The sequence below is a fragment of the Orcinus orca genome, chromosome 14 (assembly GCF_937001465.1).
Source record: "Orcinus orca chromosome 14, mOrcOrc1.1, whole genome shotgun sequence".
Taxonomy (NCBI): Eukaryota; Metazoa; Chordata; class Mammalia; order Artiodactyla; family Delphinidae; genus Orcinus; species Orcinus orca.
In genome coordinates, this window is record NC_064572.1 from 57,678,357 (window position 1) to 57,699,813 (window position 21,457).

The 21,457-nt window shown below is 43.7% G+C and overlaps 1 protein-coding gene across 3 annotated transcripts in view; it reads left to right on the forward strand.

Moving 5' to 3' along the window:
* Window positions 1-17,844: 17,844 nt before the first annotated feature.
* LGI1 (leucine rich glioma inactivated 1) overlaps window positions 17,845-21,457 on the forward strand; it is a 33,457-nt gene continuing 29,844 nt past the window's right edge. For 2 of the 3 annotated variants that reach the window (XM_049696735.1, XM_049696736.1), the window contains exons 1-2: window positions 17,845-18,636; window positions 19,030-19,101. In XM_049696735.1, the coding sequence (XP_049552692.1) occupies window positions 17,951-18,636; window positions 19,030-19,101 (758 nt within the window). In that variant the 5' untranslated portion in view covers window positions 17,845-17,950. The remainder of the gene's footprint in view (window positions 18,637-19,029; window positions 19,102-21,457) is intronic. The other variant, XM_004279416.4, reaches the window with a different exon arrangement.

The window sequence follows — 21,457 nt, forward strand, 5'->3', positions numbered from 1 at the left end:
CATGCAAGAGAAGAAGATAGAGCCAGCTGGCCTGTGACTAGGATTGGTAGGAGAAAAGGCTGCATGGATCCTGATACGTTGAGAGAGACCATCTGAGACTCATTCCTTCACTCTGTTCTTCATGCCCTCCCTCACTGTTTTACTCCATTCATATTAATTGGGCTCCTTCTGTGACCAGCACTACCAGACGCTGAAGGATTTACAATTCCTCCCAAGGATCCCTTTCTTGATTCTCCCTAAAGACCCCTTTTTTAGGAACAATAATATCTCCCATCTCCACTCCTGCAAAAAAATTGCCCTTACTAAGAAATGATCAATTAATTTTTTCATTTTCCTAGGTTCACATCCTAGCTCTGCCGTTGGCTAGGTTTATGACCTATTCATTTCACCTCTCTAGCCTCAATTTTCTTACCTGAAAAAAATGGGCATATCAATAATACCTACCTCATAGAGTTGTTGTGAAAAATAAATGACATATGATGTATCTATATGAGATGATGGATGTTCACTAAACCTATGGTGGTAATAGTTTCATGATGTATGTAAGTCAAATCATTATGTTGTATGCCTTAAAGTTATGCAGTGCTGTATGTCAAGTATACCTCAATAAAACTGGAAATGAAAATAGAAGAAAAAAGAAATGATATAATGTAATATAGATATAAAGGTTCTAAGCACAATGCCCAATACCCAAACACGGCCCAGTGAAGGTGATCAGAGTATGTAACCCCAAAATATGCCACTTTTTTTAGCATTGTTTTGAGCTGAGAGCAATTATCTCTCTGCCTTGTCCCTTCCTACCTAAAAGCAGAGTATAAATTTCCCTTTGTAAAGGTAAGATAAATTTCCATTTCTAAACGTGTCTCTGTCTCTAGTACCATGAAAAGAACTACTAGGGAGAAAATTCTTATCACCTGAGAGGACCCTTATCTGCATAACAAACCTTACTAAACAACTTTTATCTACCACACATGCCCTAGTCACCTCCCAGAACTTACCCCCCACCAGAGGCCCCAAACCCCTGTTTACTTTGTTTAGCCTCTTCTCCATACTTTATTAAGAAGATACATAAGCCCCAATTCTTACACCTCCTTGAGTCACATTTCTTTGTGAACGCCTGTGCATAAGTATGTAATTAAATACTTTTTTTCACTCTTATTAAACTGCCTTTTGTCAGTTTAATTTGCACCGTCCAGGTACTGAACCTAAGAGAGTAGAGGAGAAGTTTATCTTTCCCTACAGAGGCATGAAAACTTTTTCTTCTTGTAACTTTTTTTTGGCATTATTCTCCTTGTTGCCTTGTTTTCCCTAGAAACTATTTCTTAGAACCTTGGCCATTTTTGTGAGAATTTGGAAGCAAAAGAGTGAAGAGCTTTCCCAGGTCTTTGGGAGCAGAGGGCCTGCAGTGAGACACTCTCTACTGCTGCAGCCATCTGACATCCACAGGGAAGCTGGGCCCCTGGGGAGGCTGCTAGGATAGATTAAGGCAGAGTTGGAGCCCCTTGTTTAGTTTAAACTTTCCTGACACCTTAGTCTGGATTCTATTGCTGCTATTGCTGCCCCACCAGCCTGAATGTCCCCTAACTCATCCTTCACCTCACTTGTTTCCTCTTGTTTAATTCTTGTCTCCTCCCCTAGACCGTGTGATGTTTGAGGGCAGGAGCTCTTTGGGTGCCATGCTGTGCCTCATATGGAGAACACACTTCATACACACTTATTGAATGAGTCAGCTGAGACAAATGTGCTGAGTAAGAAATAAGATTCCTTTGTCCATAGTAAAAAAGAAAAAAATCCAGTGTTTACTTAGTTCTAATCTGAACAATATAATTACAGTCAAATGTCAGATGATGGATACTCCACTTAAGCCTATGTCCATCACAACTCACTTCAATGTTGGTCCGGAAGAGGAACAAAAGGGGGAAAGTGTTGTTTTCCTGAAAAAAACTTGAACAATCATCTCAGCGTGTTGATGCTCTCATTTGAGAGTCTCTCTGACATCTGGCTCTATTCTAGGAGGGGGACAGAAGGAAGTACCATCTCTGGGCTGTGATTCACCCTCAGACTAGAATTAGGGTACCTATTACCCAGGCCTGGGGGTGAGGGATATAGTCTGGGTCAGGCAGGCTGCCATTCTAGTCTCTTCTCCCCCATCCTCAGGCCTGATGTTTCCTCTCATCCCCCTCCCTCAGTCATTCTGACAGCTTCAGGAGGTGGAGGCTCTTATAAAGGTACCTTGAATAGCAGGAGACAGATCAGAATGATAATAACTTTCTATGCTAGACATATCTTACAGTATCTCATTTCCTCTTCATAGCAATCCTGTGAGGTGGGTACTAGTATTATCTCCATTCTACAGATGAGGAAAACAGAGGATGACGAAGTATAAAAACTTTCCCAAGGTCACTTAGATGGTAAGTGGCAAAGCCAGGACTTGAGTTGTAGCCACAACACTAGACTGCATCCTACTGGATTGGGATGACCAAGGAATCCCCCAGGTTTCCCCAGAGAGCCTCCAGAACCAGGGCTGGGTCAGCCTCGGTCACTTCTGTGCCTCATACAATATATATAAACAAACAATATCATACAGACATTTTACATAATAGTTGCCTCACACAGACAAGGCCTCAAGAACTGTCTATAATTTCATATACATCAAAAGTAAGAAATTACAGGATAAACATTTGGAAACTGATAGAAGTCAATTTGAAAACAAGCTGTATGGTCTTGGGCAAGTTGTTTAATCACTGTGAGCTTCTGGCTCCTCAGAGTAAGGATGATAATGCCTCACTTGCAAGCCAGGTAAGATGATCAGTTGAGCACCTGGCCCATAGGAGGCCCAGCAAGTACTGATTCCTCTGTCTTCCTCGCTCCACTGCTGGGAGCAGTAGGGGCAGTGCAAATGTGAGGCCAAGAGCGGGGCTGGCGTCAAAGCCCAGTGCTTTTCCACTGTTGATGCCCATCCTGCCCTGGACCAGCAGGGCACTAATCCTATGGTCAAAACCAGTTCCGTCATTCCCTTGTCATTTTCTGGGGTCAAATTCCAACCTTCTTGGGTCATCATTTCTACTGAAACGAATGAGTGTAATAAAGGCCACAAGTCATGGATAGCAATGGAAAGCTCGTAGTTCTTCCAGAATGAGAATATAAAGCCAAACAAAACGGAGCCTTTCTAAAGGGATAAGACAAAAACAACAAGCCTGAAATCCAACATCATGAAGTTCAAGTTTCCAGCATGAGCAGTCTAGTTACATGTTTTTCCTTTTAATTTCAGAGTCACAAAGCAAAACAAACAAACAAAAAAGGCAGTTAATAGTCTCCTTGAAAGGATGAAGGAGTGTCTCTTTTAAGAAAAAAAAAGACTGCTAATAACTATCTCGGGAATAATTCACGCATAAAATAGAAGAAGAAGGAAGGTGAGTAATCATATTTTCAAATTTATATCCTAATAAACAAGTCTCACTCTGGGGCAACGCCTCTTAGAGCCACCGCTTTCTGGACCAATTATGTTCACCTTGACCGTGACTTAGAATTATGCTTGTTTTATTCCCTAACAACCTTTTTTTTTTAAGCCAGTAAGAAGGTTGGCCTACCATGGTCTTGCCTACATTTTTGTTGTTTGACTCTGAAAAATTCAAATATATTTCCAGAGAAAATGCTAAATAGCTAAAATCATACTTTATCAAAAACAGTCTGGGATCATTTGCTTCTGTATACCTTTTTTTTTTTTTTTTGGCTACGTGACGCAACATGCGGGATTTTAGTTCCCTGACCAGGAATTGAACCCATGCCCACTGCAGTGGAAGCATGGAGTCTTAACCGCTGGACCAACAGGGAAGTCCCTTCTGAATACTTTTTTTAAATTGAGGTATAGGGCTTCCCTGGTGGCGCAGTGGTTGAGAGTCCGCCTGCCGATGCAGGGGACACGGGTTCGTGCCCCGGTTCGGGAAGATCCCACATGCCGCGGAGCGGCTGGGCCCGGAGCCTGTGCTCCGCAACGGGAGAGGCCACAACAGTGAGAGGCCCGCGTACCGAAAAAAAAAAAAAATTGAGGTATAATTGACATATAACGTTGTATGGTTTCTGGTATACAACATAATGATTCCATGTTTGTAAATATTGCACAATGATCGCCACAATAAGCCTAGTTAACGTCCATCACTCTACATAGTTACAAAAATTTTTTTCCTGTGATGAGAACTTACAAGATTTACTTTCAAATATGCAACACTGTATTATTAACTATAGTCAGTAGAGTCAATAAAGTATGCTTCTGTATACTTTGGATTTAAGCTTTGCCATATGCATTTCAGTTAACTACAGTACATGTATCTGCCATACACAAAATGAGAAAAACAAAGGCTTTCCAAGCCTTGATTTTTACGAGGTATTTCTCCTTTCTGAGGAGAGGAATTAGGAAGTTATAGAATGTTAGTGCTATAAAGATGGAGAAACTGAGGCCTAAAGAAATGAAACGCCTTGTCTAAGGCCACACAGCCTCTCCAGAGTTCTTGCTGGAGGATATCTGTCAGTTTGTTTTGGATTCTGTGTGAAGAGCATTCAGCTTCCCCGAGTTAATGGATTATTGATTAATGTTCAGAAAAATGCACAAAGAAGTTTTTTATGTTCCCCACTATGAGAACTTCTTTTATTCTTCCTCAGTGGGAACGCTCAGAGCATGCTGGCCTGGACAATCCTTCGTTGTGTGTGGAGGTCCCAAGAGTTTCAGGATGTTAGCATTTCCAGTCCAACAACTGCAGCCAGGGTGAGAACAGAAATGCTCTTATCCATTTCCAAACACTTCCCAGGAAGGCAGTACTGCCCTTAGTCGATATCCACTGGGGTGTTCTAAGACCAAAATAGTGAAAAGTCCTCCCTCCCTACCCTGCTCTCCCCAGTGTCTTCTGTAATATTCTCCTCACTAAATAATCATTCCTTCCTTTTCAGGTTTTCTGAGCATCCAGGAATAGCCACGAGTGATGTTATCCATTCGCCAGCTACAGGCATATGGCACAAAGTGAAGCAGCAGGCAACTAAGCCCCAGGTTTTCAGACCTCCTCAGGGCACCCAAATAGCTATTACCTACTATGTTTGGATGTTCAAGAACCTGCTCAACACTCTCCTTGCCTTTCTAATAATCTAACCTCTAATAGGATTTCTGGCAGGGGCAGTTGACATGGACAGGATCCATAGAGATCATCCAGTGCAAGAGCTTCCTTTGAAAACCAGAACCTAGTTCTCAAGAGCTGTGCCCAATGTCATACAACTCATCCATGACAGAACCAGATCTTAGCCCATTTATCTTCCTTCCATGTCCCAGAGACAAACGTCCCATACGCCACAGCTCTTCCAAGGATCAACCCTGGTTACATGACCAGGCTAGCACAAAGGCTCAATACACATCACCTCACTGGGGTTCTGCACTTACACACCTCTTGCCTGCCAGGGTGTGAATAAGCTGAGATCATCTTTGTTTCAAGAAACCACTCTGAAGCAAGGAAACAGTGCTGTGGAGTGATTAGCAGCATGGAATGCCTCAGTTTAAAGCCAGATTAATCTCTTAATCTTGAGCAAGCTGCCTAGCCTCTGTGTCTCAGCTTCCTCATTTATAAATTGGGAGTCCATAATAACCAAACAATGTATTAGTTAAGATTAGATGGAGTAATGGTTCTAAAGCACCCACAACAGTGACTGGCACATTATAAACACCTGTTAAGTGTCAGTCGTCATCATTGTCATTATCACTAGATCATCATCATCATTATCCTTATCATCACCAACCTCTTCATCATCAATTACATCCTTTTTCCTCACCTGAAAATTTAACCAGGGAAAAAAAGCATGGCTGGTTCAATTTCTCCCACCATCATGAGCCAGAAGGGGCTCTTCCTTTGGGGACATAAGCAACGTTCTCCAATCCATAGCTAATTCAGTTTCTTCTCAATATTGAAGACAGTTGTGAAAATGTGTAAACTCAGCTTACTTACCTTTGGGAATAAAAATTAAGCAAATCAGGGCTTCCCTGGTGGTGCAGTGGTTGAGAGTCCACCTGCCGATGCAGGGGACACGGGTTCGTGCCCCGGTCCCGGAAGATCCCACATGCCGTGGAGCAGCTAGGCCCGTGAGCCATAGCCGCTGAGCCTGCGCGTCCGGAGCCTGTGCTCCGCGATGGAAGAGGCCACAACGGTGAGAGGCCCGCGTACCGAAAAAAAAAAAAAAAAAAAAATTAAGCAAATCAAAGTTCTTTTTTTTTTTTTAGAGTAAAGAAAATTACCAGCCCACAGCTCTATCTTTTCTCTTTTATAAGACCATTTTAGCTGTTTTTCCTACTGAATAATCATTCATTCAAGGAAATAGAAAGATAAATAAATCGTGGGTCCTGCCTTCAAGGAGGCTTTCATAAGCAGTACAACTTGCTGCCTTTCATCCTGTTTACCTAGGTTCCACTCTGTGATGGGCTTGGAATCTTGGTAAACTAATAGTGCCAGGGCTGAAATTCTCCTGGAATCACTGACCTTCCTACTCCCTTCCTTGCAGACCACCGCTCCTAATGGGCGGTTACCCAGGCTTCCATGCTGTTCCCAGTGCTCTTAGAGCACAGTCAGTTGCCTCCTATTGAGGAGTGGCTGGAAGGATGTATTCAGCATGTCTTTTTATTTTCTTTATTCTAAAGGTTTGACATCCGGGCCCTTGCTGACTTTGGAAGGACTGCCCCTCCCAGGGTTAGCCAATTCCTAGAGAGAGTAAATGACTCACCTGTGAACATATCTCTCACATATAAACCAACCAATGCAGAGCCCATATCTCCAACCACCTCCTCTGCTGGGCTCTCACATTCCCGACCACTAATCATCTCAGAGGCAGGTACCAGATAATTAGGGACAGCTCCAGTGCCCCAAAGCCCACTGAGATTATTCAACTAGTGCAATAAAGGCTCTTGTCCACATTTTTTCTTTACTCCCTCTGCCTCCTGACCAACGCTAGTGCTTCCCCACATGGCCCCCCTGCGTGGTGTGCCATGCCTCCTGTTTTATACTCCAGGAAACTATCACAACTTATTCCTTCATGACAGTTATTTCCATGTCTGCATGTCTTATCACACCTGATTAAAACAAATCTTGGGTACCCTTACAACAAAGGGAGATAAAACAGAGGAGGAAGAATCAGAGACAAGAGCCAGTTGGGGAGGGAGGATGGAATTTAACTCAGTAAATGAGATTAGGATAGGATAATAACCCCACATACTTATTTGATAACTTACTCATATCAAATGCTTTCATTGACACAATTTCACCCGACTTTGTCAAAAGCCTGTGAGGTTAGCATTATTAATCTCATTTTACACAAAGAAATTGAGACCCAGAGAGGTTAAGTGATTCAAACAAGATCCCACAGCCAGTGGTGGCAATACCGAGATTTGAACTCAGATCTATCAGATTCTACAATCTGGGTCACTATTCAGTTTTTCTGAATAGGTTGGCCCTACTGTGTGCTTAAAAGCTTAAATTTGGGAATCAGACAAATATGGGTTGAGTTCCAATTAATAGTAGCTGTGTGACTTTGGGCAAGTGATTTAACCTCTTCGCTCTTTCATTTCCTTTTCTGTAAAATGGGGTAATAATAGTACTTATCATACAAACTTGTTGAGAAGAATCAATATATAATTCAAATATATATAATTACATAATATTATATATAATATACTACTTATATATTATATAATGTATATGTATAATATATATTATAAATATATAATATTGTTAGTGAACACTAATATAGGAAAAAAGTTTCATCTGTATATCTGGCACATAATCAGTATTCAGTACGTGGTAGCAAGAGTTAGTACCTTTAGGAACCCTCCTACACTGTTGGTGGGAATGTAAATTGGTGCAACCATTATAGAGAACATATGGAGGTTCCTCAAAAAACTAAAAATAGAGTTGAAATATGATCCTGCAATCCCACTCCTGGGCATATATCCAGAGAAAACTATAACTCGAAAAGATACATGCACCCCAATGTTCATTGCAGCACTATTTACAATAGCCAAGACATGGAAACAACCTAAATGTCCACTGACAGAGGAATGGATAAAGAAGATGTGGTACATATATACAGTGGAATATTACTCAACCATATAAAAAAATGAAATTATGCCATTTGCAGCAACATGGATGGACCTAGAGATGATCATACTAAGCGAAGTTAGTCAGAAAGAGAAAGACAAATACTATATGATATCACTTATATGTGGAATCTAAAATATGACACAAATGAACTTATCTATGAAACAGAAACATACTCATAGACATAGAGAACACACTTGTGGTTGTCAAGGGGGAGGAGAGGTGGGGGAGGAATGGATTGGGAGTTTGGGATTAGCAGACACAAACTATTATATGTAGGATGAATAAACAACAAGTTCCTATTGTATAGCACAGGGAACTGTATTCAATGTCTTGTAATATATAATGGAAAAGAATCTGAAAAGAATATATATATATACACATATACAAATATATGTATACATACCCATATAACTGAATCACTTCATTGTACACCTGAAATGAACACAACATTGTAAGTCAGCTATACTTCAATAAAACAAAATTTAAAAAGAAGAGTACCTTTATAATTATCTTTTTTTTTTTTTTTTTTTTTTGGTACGCGGGCCTCTCACTGTTGTGGCCTCTCCCGTTGTGGAGCACAGGCTCCGGACGCGCAGGCTCAGCGGCCATGGCTCACGGGCCCAGCCGCTCCGCGGCATGTGGGATCCTCCCGGACCGGGGCACGAACCCGTGTCCCCTGCATCGGCAGGCGGACTCTCAACCACTGCGCCACCAGGGAAGCCCAAGGAGAGTACCTTTAATTCTTCTATTCTTGGCTGGGTATTGTGGGCCTTTGCTGTCTGGGTATGGGTATAGCATTATTGGCTTCTGGTCAAAATTCCCTTCTTAGCCACCCTCTTCATCAACTGGATAGAATATCCCTGCTTTCTTTCCAACTCCTGTTTTTCCTCCTTTGACAAAGGAGAGAGGCTATGTTCCAGCTCCATGTCCCTATAGCACTTTTACCCATTAGTTCAACAACTATTTATTGAGCAGTGTCTCTTTTTCTTTTCCTTTTTTCTTTTTTCTTTTTCCTGTTCCTGCATTAACAAACCACCCAAAACTCACTGGCTTCACACAGCAATCATTTTATTTGCTCACAGCTCTTCGATCTGGTCTGGGCTCAACTGGGAGTTTTTTCTGCTGGTCTTGCCAGTGGTCACTCTTGTGGCTGCATTCACCTGGCAGATCTATTTGGGGCTGAACTCAGCCTGGATGATAGGGTGGCTGGATCTCTCTTTACAGTCTTAGGATTTCTAACTCTCTGTATGGCCTTTTCACAAGGAGCCTGACATCTTACATTGCACCTCAGGGCTCCAAAAAGCCCCAAAGCAGAAGCTGTTGGGTCTTCTTGGGACTCTGGACTGGAACTGGAACAGTATCACTTCTGCCACATTTTATTGCTTAAGGAGGACCAGCCTGGCTGGCTTCCAGGGGAGGGGGCACAGGGCATGGACACTGGGATGTGTGGTTCCTTGAGCGCCATTAACATAACAGACTAAAAAAGCACATTCTAACACTTTGCAAGGCTTGCTGGTGAACATGTTAGAGCAGGTTCCTGCCTGGAGCTTACATCCCAAGGCAGGGGTTCTCAAAGCTTGAAAGTGTATCAGAATCACCTAGAAGCCTTATGAAAACACAGATTACTGGGCCCCACCCCCGAGATCCTGGGGTGGGACCCAAGAATTTGTATCTCTAACAAATTTCTGGGTGATGCTGATGCTGCTAATCTAAGAACACACTTTGAGAACCACTGTTCTGGGGTTGCTTCAGCACTAAAATACACCCCCAGAGATTTTAATTCAATTGGTCTGGGGTGAGGTATCTGTATTTTTTTGAACACATTTCCTTAGTGATCTTAATGTACAGCCAGGGCTGAGAACCACTGCTTTTAGAGCCTAGAGTGTCTCCCTCTCTTTTTTCTTAAAAGCTTCCTTGAGCTAGTCACAATTTGATTCATCGTTATGACTACACCTGAATATTTCCCTTCAAAAACAAGGATTCTCAAATTTTGCCGCACTTTAGAATTTAATGCGATTTTTAAAGTCTCGAAGTCCAGGTCATGCTCCAGACTAATTAAATCAGGACCTCTAGGGATGTAACCTAAGCATTAAGTATTTTTTTTTATTTCCCCAGCTGATTCCAAAGTGCAGCCATGTTTGAGAATGGGTGCTTTAAAACACCCTTGTTGCCATTTTCCTGGTACACAGTTCCAAGTTAAAAAACAGTCTTTCCCATGCTGATCTCCAATGTCTTCCTGCAAACACTAAAAACTTCAGAGGATATTTTAACCTCGAATATTGCCCTCTCCTCTATTTACTCCCACTGACATCTGCATTTATGCTCTCATCTCATAATCATGCTTTAGGGAAACCAGATTTTGCCACCTTTGCCATTAAAAAACTTTTTACCCAAGACAGTGAGGAACTTTTGGTGAGGAAGAGGTTAAGATGATAGCCCAGTTGCATGCTGGGAATTGTAGTTCAATAGCGGTGCCTAGCCAGGGAGACGCTATGCGCCTCCAAAGCGGCCCCCAGTATCCCACATCCCACACTGCCCTTTGGAGAGGCAGTGTCCAATAGCGACTAATACCTTGGGCACCAGAGTCAGAATGCCTGGGTTAGATCCCATTGCCACTCCTCACTAGTTGCGGAACACTGGGCATGTTCTCTAACCTCCTGGACCTCCTTTTCTTCTCCTATAAATATAGAGAAAATAATAATAATAATAATAATATCTAGCCCATGGGATTGTTACGAGGATTAAATGAATTAATATTAATAAAGTGCTTAGAACAGCAGCTGGCACATGATATGCATCCTGTGTCAGCTTTTGTTATTGTTGCCTTTTCAACTCCCCTCTTGGCCAAACTTCTGTTCTCTTGGACCACAAGAGTTGAAAATGCCCTGATTCCACAGTCAGGACATAAGAGTTTAGCTGACTTTTGGGAAATTATTCATTTGTTTGTCTAAATTGTCCCCTGGTCATTGCACTTTAAAATCTTGAGGATGGATTTGGGATGATAGCTGCTATCATTTCCCTTTGCCCTAGCCTAACAGACGCTGGCACACGTCCTGTAGTGAGTGTCCCTTGGTTTTGCCTGCCCAGCATCCAGCCTCTTTGCTTCTGGTAGTAGCACCTTAGTTTCCTTTGGGGAGCCACTCCTCTCCCACAGTGTGCACTCTTGGTGGGATTGCCAGTCAAGGTGCCCTGGCTTCCCATGGCAAATGGGAGGGTACCTGACTCCAGCTGAGCCCAATGGACTCTCTCCTTCAGCAGGAACATGTGGATAAGAACTGGTAGGAGTGGATTCACCAGAGGACACTGCCCATTAGCTCCTGCTGCCTAGATCCCCAAGCTCCCACAAATTTCTCTATTTCTGAAGCCTGCTTGGACAGCCCTTCTGTGAGTCACTCCATCACCATGGCAGTAAGGTCCTTTATTTTAATATATTTATTTATTTATTTTTGGCTGCATTGGGTCTTCGCTGCTGCGCACTGGCCTTCTCCGGTCGCTGCGAGTGGGGGCTACTCCTCGTTGTGGTGCGCGGGCCTCTCATGGCGGTGGCCCCTCCTGTTGCAGAGCACGGGCTCCAGGCACACAGGCTTCAGTAGTTGTGGCATGCAGGCTCTAGAGCACAGGCTCAGTAGTTGTGGCACACGGGCTTAGCCGCTCCGCGGCATGCGGGATCCTCCCAGACCAGAGCTCGAACCCGTATCCCCTGCACTGGCAGGCGGATTCCCAACCACTGTACCACCAGGGAGGCCCAGTAAGGTCCTTTTATGCTTAGATGGGCAGAGTCAGTGTCCATCACTCTCTACCAAAGAGTCCTTGGTGACACACTACTTCTAATCTTTAAGATCTGGCCCTCTGCTCACTGCCCTCTCCCCCTCTTCCCATTTAATTCTGGGAGAGTTATCAGAAATTGAACGCCTTCTTTGTGACATGCCTTCCGCGTGCACTCTTACTAATCCTAATATCAACAATGCAAAGAAGGTATTACTTCCACTTTACCAGTGTGGAAAATGAGGCACAGAGAAGCTAAGCAACTCGCCCAAGCTCACACAGCTAGTAAATAACAGAAATGATATTCCAACAGGTCTGATTGCTGCTCTCAATCAGTAAGTGAAAGTTACTGGAATTGAGATCAACATTTCTCTGCCATTTCACAGACTCCTGGGGGTGGGTGAAGCTCTTCAACATCCTGTAAGGTAATGTTTTCTTTTTCTCTCTTTCTTTTTTTTTTTTTTTTGTGTGTGGGGGGAGGTTATAAACCAATTGTAAGAAATACATTTTATATTGCAACCCTGAACACACACACACACATACATATCCAAAGAATGGAAACAAAGGCTTCACAAGGCAACAGCTACTCTTATAGGTGCAGTACAGTCCAATTTTGGATTCAAAACTATTTTATTCTTTAAAATTCTGCTTGACCTACTAGACTGATTTTGCAACCCACTAATGCAGCTGACTTGCTGCTTCAAAAACCCTGCTCTAGGTCCTGTCGCACCGGATGCTTTCCTTCACTCCCTCGAGCGCTCTCTCTTCTGCTGCTCAACTGCCTCTCCCCGTGAATACAGGCTCTCCTTTCTTCTTTCCATTCCTTTTCCCTGAATTTTCTGATTAACTCCCGTTCTCCAGATGTTATCAGTGTCTCTCACATCTGCAATTTCCTTCATTTTTTCTTTTTTTTTTTTCTTTTGTATTTTAATGGGACATACTTCAGACAAAAAAAAAAAAAGTTGCAAGAATAGAAAAAAAAAATTCCTGGATACTGTTTGCTTAGATTACCCAATTTTTTTTTTTTTTTCGGTACACGGGCCTCTCACTGTTGTGGCCTCTCCCGTTGCGGAGCACAGGCTACAGACGCGCAGGCTCAGCGGCCATGGCTCACGGGCCCAGCCGCTCCGTGGCATGTGGGATCCTCCCGGACCGGGGCACAAACTGTGTCCCCTGCATCGGCAGGCAGACCCTCAACCACTGCGCAACCAGGGAGGCCCTAGATTACCCAAATTTTAATATTTTAACACATTTGCTTTTTGCTTTAGCCTTCTCTCTCTTTCTCTCTCCCTCACACACACACATACATACTCAGTTACATATTTTTCTTTCTGAATGATTTCAAGATAAGTTGCAGACAGGATGTTTCTGTACCCCTAATACTGCAGTGTGAGTTTTCAAAAATAAAGAATTATTTCTCAAAAAAAAAAACAAAAACAAAAAAACCTGCTCTATTGAGAAAGCTGCTTAAACTGACACCAGTTTGCATGTCTGAGTGTAAAAGGAGGCAGGGCCAAGCTGGATCTTTTAAGGCTCATAATAATCATTTGTTTACTTGCACGATGTGTGTTTCCTAGGTCACCAGCCTGAGGGGAAAACTGGGATCAGAACCACAGCACAGGCTGTTCTTCTCTCTCTGTGCTTTCAGCAACTCTCCCAGAATTGCCAGCCCCTCCTCAAAGACCCCTTTCAGTTTCTGAGAATGCCAGGGAACGTCGCACATGCGCTCCCAAACATCTTGATTTTCCTTCTCTGCTGCTTAGGCTCCCTGCTGGGATCATTTGCCACTTCCTATGTCTGTGGGGCTGTCACTACTGTGGGACAGTAAGGGTGAGTTGCTCCTGGTGGAAAATCCAGTGATTCTGGTGATGTCTGAGCCATGGACCTGGATGGAGATACTATTGGTCTCATATCTCTATAGCAGCTCTGGATGCCAGAGCACTGTGTGTGGTCCCCATGGCACCCACAAGGAACGCCGTTGTGCCCACCAAACTAGAGAGAACACTCTCTGTTACAGGGATCCCAAAGTAGATTCTTCTTACGCCTTCAAAATTACACATGTTCAAGGGCAATGGACTGAAGAAAAAAAATTTCCATCCCATGTTCAAAACCACCTTCTCCAGCCTGGCCCTTATCCTTGGACCAAGCTTGGGGGCTCCTACTCTCACCCAAACTGGGAGAGAGTTCTTTCTTCCCCAGGAGGATTCTTGGTTCCCTCATGTGCAGAGACTCTTGGCAAGGCCACAGTCTGTCATCCTGCACAGAAGTGCCTGCTTCTTGGAGTGAATATACACTTGAGATAAACCCATTATTATTTGAGAAATTTGCTTTCCAAATATCAGAAGTTACATGTTCAGAATTCAAGTCCCATTGCAAAGATGACAATGATGATGATAAATCTTTCGTGTAAGAGACCCCATGCTGAGCACTTTAGATACATTATTGTCCTTCATTCTCTCAACAACTTTATGTGATATGTACTGTTATACATACTCCTCATTTTACAGAGGAGAAAACTGACCTAGAAAGGTTAGATAGCTAGCCCATGGTCACATGGCTGGCCAAGTGCAGAGCCAGCCCTGGATCCCCTCAGCTACTCCTCCAGAGCTGGAACTGGGCAGTGAGCCTGCCTCAGCCAGGCCTCCCAACCTCCCTGGGCCTCCTTCCAGCTCTGCTTTCATCCTTTCTAAGCCTGTCTCCCAAGGCCCCCCCGTAATGCACAGGTGGGTTGCCAAAACTTATATAAAGGCTTCCAAGCTGGTGGAAAGCCCTAAGCTTCTACCCTCCCACTTCCCACACCCTCTCTGTGCCCTACCAGGGCTTCCCGAAGGAGGGCAGGGAAGCTTGGTCAGCGACAGGGCCCCCTCCCCAGGCCCCTCAAGACTTCAATATAGGGACTCCCGTGGTGGCACAGCGGATGAGACTCCATGCTCCCTGTGCAAGGGGCCCGGGTTCGATCCCTGGTCAGGGAACTAGATCCCACACGTGTGCCTCAACTGAGAGTTCACATGCCACAACTAAGGAGCCCACATGCTGCAACTAAGGAGCCCACGAGCAGCAACTAAGACCTGGTGCAACCAAATAAATAAATAAATAAACAAAAGACTTCAATATAGCAGCAACCTGCCCTCCTCTCACTAGTTCCCTCCTCAGTCCAATTCTGGAACCTGTAATGTTTCTCCTCCCTAGATGAACATCAGCAATATGTTACTACACAGTTAAAATTGTGCCTGATCTTAGCAGGTGCTTTAATTGAATAGGAAATTCAAATCTGGGCTTTAAATGCCATAGCAAAAGAAAAAGTTATTGTCTTTTCAGAATGCCCATTGTAATTTCTCCTTAAAGAACCGCCCCCAACAACCCGCTATGGTCCTTTTTCCACTTGAACTGACAAACTGAGCCGCCAGATAAATACAGCTGCAAAGTGAAGTCATGGCTATGATTTCTTTCCCGCATTCATTTGGTCTCCTGGCTTAACCACGTCAAACATGAAAGACTGCTCACCCTTTCCTTGATGGCATCTACAGAGCACAAAGCCAAGGGCTGATCAAGCCATCTTGATAATCTGATACATTTGAAAGTGTATCAGAGGGGAGGGAAGTATTCTGTTTGCCTACACAGATCAGTTTAACCAAGCATCTGCCAGAGTGTCACCCCATGCAGAGTGGTGGCCCTGCCACTTTTCATCTGTGTGACCCCTCAGTACCTCAGTCTCCCCACCTGTAACACGCAAACACGCAGTGATTGGAGCCGAGAACTCTGAGGTCCCTAAAAGATCTCAGGGTTTTTATTTTATACTTACAAAACACATCACTTACAAGTCAGAGAACTTAGGGCATAGGTGATTGTTTGAATAAAAACCATCTTTTATAAAAGTTTCATCACATAATTATTTCACGGAGCAAGTTCCCACTGTGCACTCAAAGCAGGATTCAGTTTACAAACATCTGACTTGCAGCCAACTTTTGTGACACTTTTACTGTTTCAAGCGGGGCTTGCCCATAGGTCATGGTTTCTAAAATCACTGTGATAGACTCCCTTCCTCCACAGAGTCCTAGACAGCGAAGCAAGAGTAGAATGCATTCTAAAATCATTACTTCTCTTAGACTTAGTTTTTTCTTTCCTTGTTTTGTAAGACTTAGTTTTTTCTTTCCTTGTTTTGTAACAAAACACACACACACACACACACACACACACACACACACACGAACCAACATATTTACAAGCCCCCCAAAACTGGTTTAACGATAATAACCTACTGGTCCTTTTGAAACACAAACCATATCCTATCGCTCTGCTGCCTAGAACTCTGCAGAGGCAACCTTGGCTCTCTGGGTGGTGGCCAGGCCTTTGCAAATGCTGCTTGCTCCACCTGGAATACTCCCGCCAACTCTCTCTGTCATTCCCCCTTAACTTGGAACTCAGCTGGATCATTGCTTCTCCAGGGAACTGTCCTTAACTTCCTTTATGATAGCTCTGAGGAGCTGTTTGGAGTTTCCTGGGATGAGCATGTCCCGATCACGGCGCGCCTCCGCGCTCTGTGGCTGCCCATGAGGGCACGCTTGTTGTTCACGGCGCTGAACAGGGCGCTGTCCAGGCACTGGATTCACCCAGGGGTCTCTCCCTTCATGGAGCCTGCAGTCTTCTGGGTAAACAGACAGCAATCAAATACGGGAATGACCATGACTGCCACCGCCCTCCTCTCACAGAGCTTCCAGAGAAGTAAACGAGGGGTGAGCTCCCTACAAGAGGGAAAGGTTAGACCATCAACGCCTCAAGCTCCATGCAGGATGAGTTTATGTCATAATCACATATTTGCTTAAATAGTCCTTGTACTCCTTTCAGTCTAAGAAGCTGAGAGAAAAAGGACTGTGGACTGACATCACTGGCCAACGGTGCCAGCTTGAGGGATGGCCGCCTGTGGCGTGGTAAGAAGACCAAGCGTCTATTCCTCCATCCTAAGCATCTCTACGCCCACATAGATTATACCTCCCTGCCCCAAAGCCAGGGCCTCTTGTTTTTCTCTTGTTTAAATGAGTTTCCTTCTCTAAGGGTACATCCTCTTTCCCATCATACAGGACAGTAACATAGCCTACCATTTGGATTTTTTTTTAATAAATGTATTTATCTATTTATTTAATTAGTTAGTTTTGGCTGCGTTGGGTCTTCGTTGCTGCACGTGGGCTTTCTCTAGTTGTGGCGAGTGGGGGCTACTCTTCGTTGCGGTGTGCGGGCTTCTCCTTGCGGTGGCTTCTCTTGTTGTGGAGCACGGGCTCTAGGCGCGCGGGCTCACTAGTTGGGGCACACGGGCTCAGTTGTTCTGCGGCACGTGCGATCTTCCCGGACCAGGGTTCAAACCGGTGTCCCCTGCATTGGCAGGCGGATTCTTAACCACCGTGCCCCCAGGGAAGTCCCTACCATTTGGATTTAATGTTTGTAATATTTATGGAACATCTGCATTATCATGCCCATTTCACAGACAGGAGAATAGATTCAGAGGCACCATCAGCTAGTTCATGGCAGAACTGGGCCCTAAAAAGCCAGGTCTCTGGCTCTTAGGTTGGCGTTTTCCCCACCGTATCTCAGCCTCCTGGGTTCAGCCAGACCTTACCAGAGCCCTGGAAACCAAAGTTGGCTGCCTCCTGCTGGCAGGGAGTTCCTTCCAGGCTTCTGGGTCCAGCGCTCAAGAAAGGGGAGTGTGAGAGGTGAGGAGGGCGGGTTATACACAGAGGCAGTCAACGAACCGCTTCTATCTCCCTCCCTCACCATGGGAGGAGGGAATGGCTTACACATGGGGGGGAGGGGGCGGGGTGGATTATGAAAATCAATAATTTATGACAGTTAAGTGTCAGAAAAGTATTTACTCACATTCATTCCCTGAAAGTCACATTCTCCATGTGTTCTTGCTTGTCTTTCAGCGATGGCATCAGTCAGGTGGACTCAGCAAGAAATACCAAGGTTTTAGCCAAAAGCTGCGAAGGGAGAGAGTTTCATTTCACTTCCTATTTCCAGCCAGGGCTGGCTCCAAAGCTAGCTTTCCTTACTAGGTTGTTTGCCACATGAAAAGCAAATTCCCAAAGGTTTCTGAGATTGCTGAGATCCGGTGCAAGATGACTGCTCCCACCCACCGGCCCACCCACCCACTAATAAGACATTATGCCATCCTATTTTTGGTAACAATTAAAGGGCTCCCGGTGCAAGCAGAAAGCTGTTTATTTTCTGTTACATCACTTCGCTTTGCCTTCGAAGGCTGGTCTGTGCTCAGTGTTTTCGTGGTGATGCAAGTCCGCTCTCTCCTCGAGCAGTTGGATCCCTCCCATCTCGCAGCACCTCACAGGTCTCTTCCCCGAGCAGTGCATCGCTGGAGCGAGGAGCAGCTCACGAATCAGCTGCAGGTCCCTGTTTTGAAAAGCAGAGAGACAGAGGCAGAGGAAAAGGGTGGACTCTTATGTGACCTGGTCTTAAAGCAAGACAATCACCATCTGAATTCCAGAAGCCCTGTTCATGTTTGGGGATATTTTTTCGACTGCATGGAATCAGAGAGAAGCCAAAGGATGGGAAATGCCTGCATCCCCCTGAAAAGAATTGCTTATTGCCTATGTCTCTTATCTGCGCTTTTGCTGACTGAGGGGAAGAAACCAGCGAAGCCAAAATGCCCTGCCGTGTGTACTTGTACCAAAGATAATGCTTTATGTGAGAATGCCAGATCCATTCCACGAACCGTTCCTCCTGACGTTATCTCATTGTAAGGCCCGTAAGCATTTTGGTATCTAATTTACAATTTAAAAATTCCAGCCGATGTATTTGGGGCTTTGCATGTATTGGTAGAAGGGCATGGGGAGAGATTCCTCTTGCACGCTTGGCCATTTGACAGGGCTAACATTTTGCTGCATTTAGAAATTTTGATTTTTATTAGCTGCTACAGAACATGCTTAGATATCTTCCACCCCTGAACATTATTATGAGAAACCTGTAGCAGATTCATCTCTCCTACTTCATCTGGGAAGGAACAGTATCGTACTTCATAAAATAGTGTCAAATAGTGACTGTTTTGCTAAACTGGATTAACATAAGGTTTGTTCTGTGTGTGTGTCTCTTTGTGTGTGTCTGTTTATTGTTTTGTTTTGTTTTCTTTCAGATCCTTTGTGAGATCTGGTTTTACTGAAATCTCAGAAGGGAGTTTTTTATTCACACCATCGCTGCAGCTCTTGTGAGAAATATTTATATCATGACTATTTTTAATACGGCATATATTTGGATAAACCCTCTAGTAAAACGATCTCAATATTAATTTTGTCAAATGTGATTATATTTCTGGAGAGGAAAGGAATATCAGTAAAGTGAGGTAGCTGGGTTTGTTTGCGACTTGACACCCACGGTGCGGATTGATGCTTGCAATTGTAAATTTGCTAACCTGTAATGCTAGCTACTTTCATGGCTATTTATGAAGTTGTTGGAATGTTGCAACAATGATCTTCATTTCATTCCACCCTTTTACTTTCATTTTTGACTTGGGAACTTTGGTAATTTTACCCTGGAGTTTCTGAATTAGTCAATACAGAACCCAGCATAACATATGCGCTCAAGATGTTGTCCTCGGGGACCTGGGGCAGGCTGCTACTCTGTATGATTTACCGTGTGGGGAATAAAAATCTCAGTTCTTTCTAGGTAATTCCTTAAAATATTCATTCTCAAGTGACTGCTTTCTAATCTCATCTAATTTATAACTCATCCCCTTATAAGGAGGGAAAGAAAATATTAATATAGGAGAGTGCAAAGGATTAGTCTTTGCTGTGTGTTTTAAGTTAGCCATGAGGGAACCATATATTCAGTCTATGTCTGAAAATAGTCAAAAAATAATATTTGACTAAGAAATCAGATCTCTCCACAGTCATAATGTAACATGGATAATTTGTTCTGACGTGTAACGTTTGGCCATTGGAGTGTTGGTTCTTAGATCAGGACCACATATGGGGGCAAGAAGTCCCCCCCCACCCCCCACCCCGTTCTCAGGTGTCAGGCCACAGACTGGGTTGTAGTTACCGGTTCCAGGGGGGGAATCAGCCAAATGTCCATCAACTGAGCTGTAGTTATCTTAACTGCATGATCCTGGACCCAAGTTTTTTTGCTTGTTTTTGTTTTCTTGCCTTAATTGGCCATTTTGGCCTTTTGAGGTTTTATATACAGAGGCAAACAGCATGGATTTGAAATGCGAGAGACCTGTGTGTAAATCTCACCCTACCACTCCCTAGAAACTAGACGTGAAATTGTGTGCAAATGACTAATTCTCTCTGAGCCTCAGTCTCCTCATCTGTAAAATGGAGGTGATGACACCTTGAAAAGTTATCAGAGATAAATAAGATTTAAGTAGATAAAATGCTTGGTATAGGATGTGACAAATGGTTACACATTTTATAAATGGTAGGGTTTTAACTTTTCACATAAAGCTAAAAAAGCTAAAAAAAAAATCAATTAATCTATTGTTTCGTCTATATGAAATCCCCAAACTGGTTTGACTATTTCATTTCATAAACCTGATCAGGTGTTTTGATATTATGTAATAATGTTGGCTACTGTCCTTCTACTAGCTAATGTCTTTGAATGATTAACAATTGAGTAGAATATTCCTAAGTGATTTATCTGTTTGATTGATGGCTAATAGTGTGATTAGGGGAAGTGTTAGTACATCAAACAAATTCAAAAAAGACAGAGTCTTTAGCACATAAAGGGGCAAAGTCTTCAGTGCTGGGATCCTTCCGTAGGATAAGAATTGCTTGTATGTGAGAAAGTGATCAGTTGTGCCTATGTTATTATTTGTTAAATACATAAATGGCTCATTTTAAAAGCATCCTTTTGTTGAGCTAAGGCACCTCTCTCTCCCCAGGAGAGTTAAATAGATCAGTCCTTAAAATTTGAGAAGTGTCAGTTGACACATACTACTCAAATTCCAACACTGGATGGGCATTAGCTGTGACACAGAAAGCCCGGATCGATCAACCTCATCAGTTAGCACCTCTCCACTCTGTGTTTCTGCTGGGTGGATCCGGCCTCAGCAAACACAGATGCTGGACAATGTTATAGAAATAGTTACCGGCTGCTGCAGAGTAATGTGATTACACGTATTTAGAATCACAGAGGAAAGCCAAGGAACTGGTTTTTAAATAGCCCACACGGAGCGTGTGTGCCATGCCCCTGCGTTCCATGCTCTGAGTTCCTATGGAACATTCCAGCCCTTATTTCTAAAAGCAGTTCAGTTTTCAGAAATAACAAAAGGGCGGGTAATTCTTGCCCTGGATGTCCTTACTTAACTCACACTGGCTAACCTCAACGTGGCAGATCTGTGCCAGTGCTGATCTTATGCAAAATTGTCCAGGGTCAAAGTTTGTCTCTGATCTCCAGGATCCTGTTTCCTAAAGATTCTGCTCCCCATTCTTCCTGTCCAATGTTCTCTGTTTCCTCCTGTCGTTGGGAAAGGGTCTAATAAGCGCATTTTCACTGAGGAGAAAATAAATGAAAAAGCTCCAAGTATGAACAGTGTCATAATCATAACAGTGGTGGGAATGCAT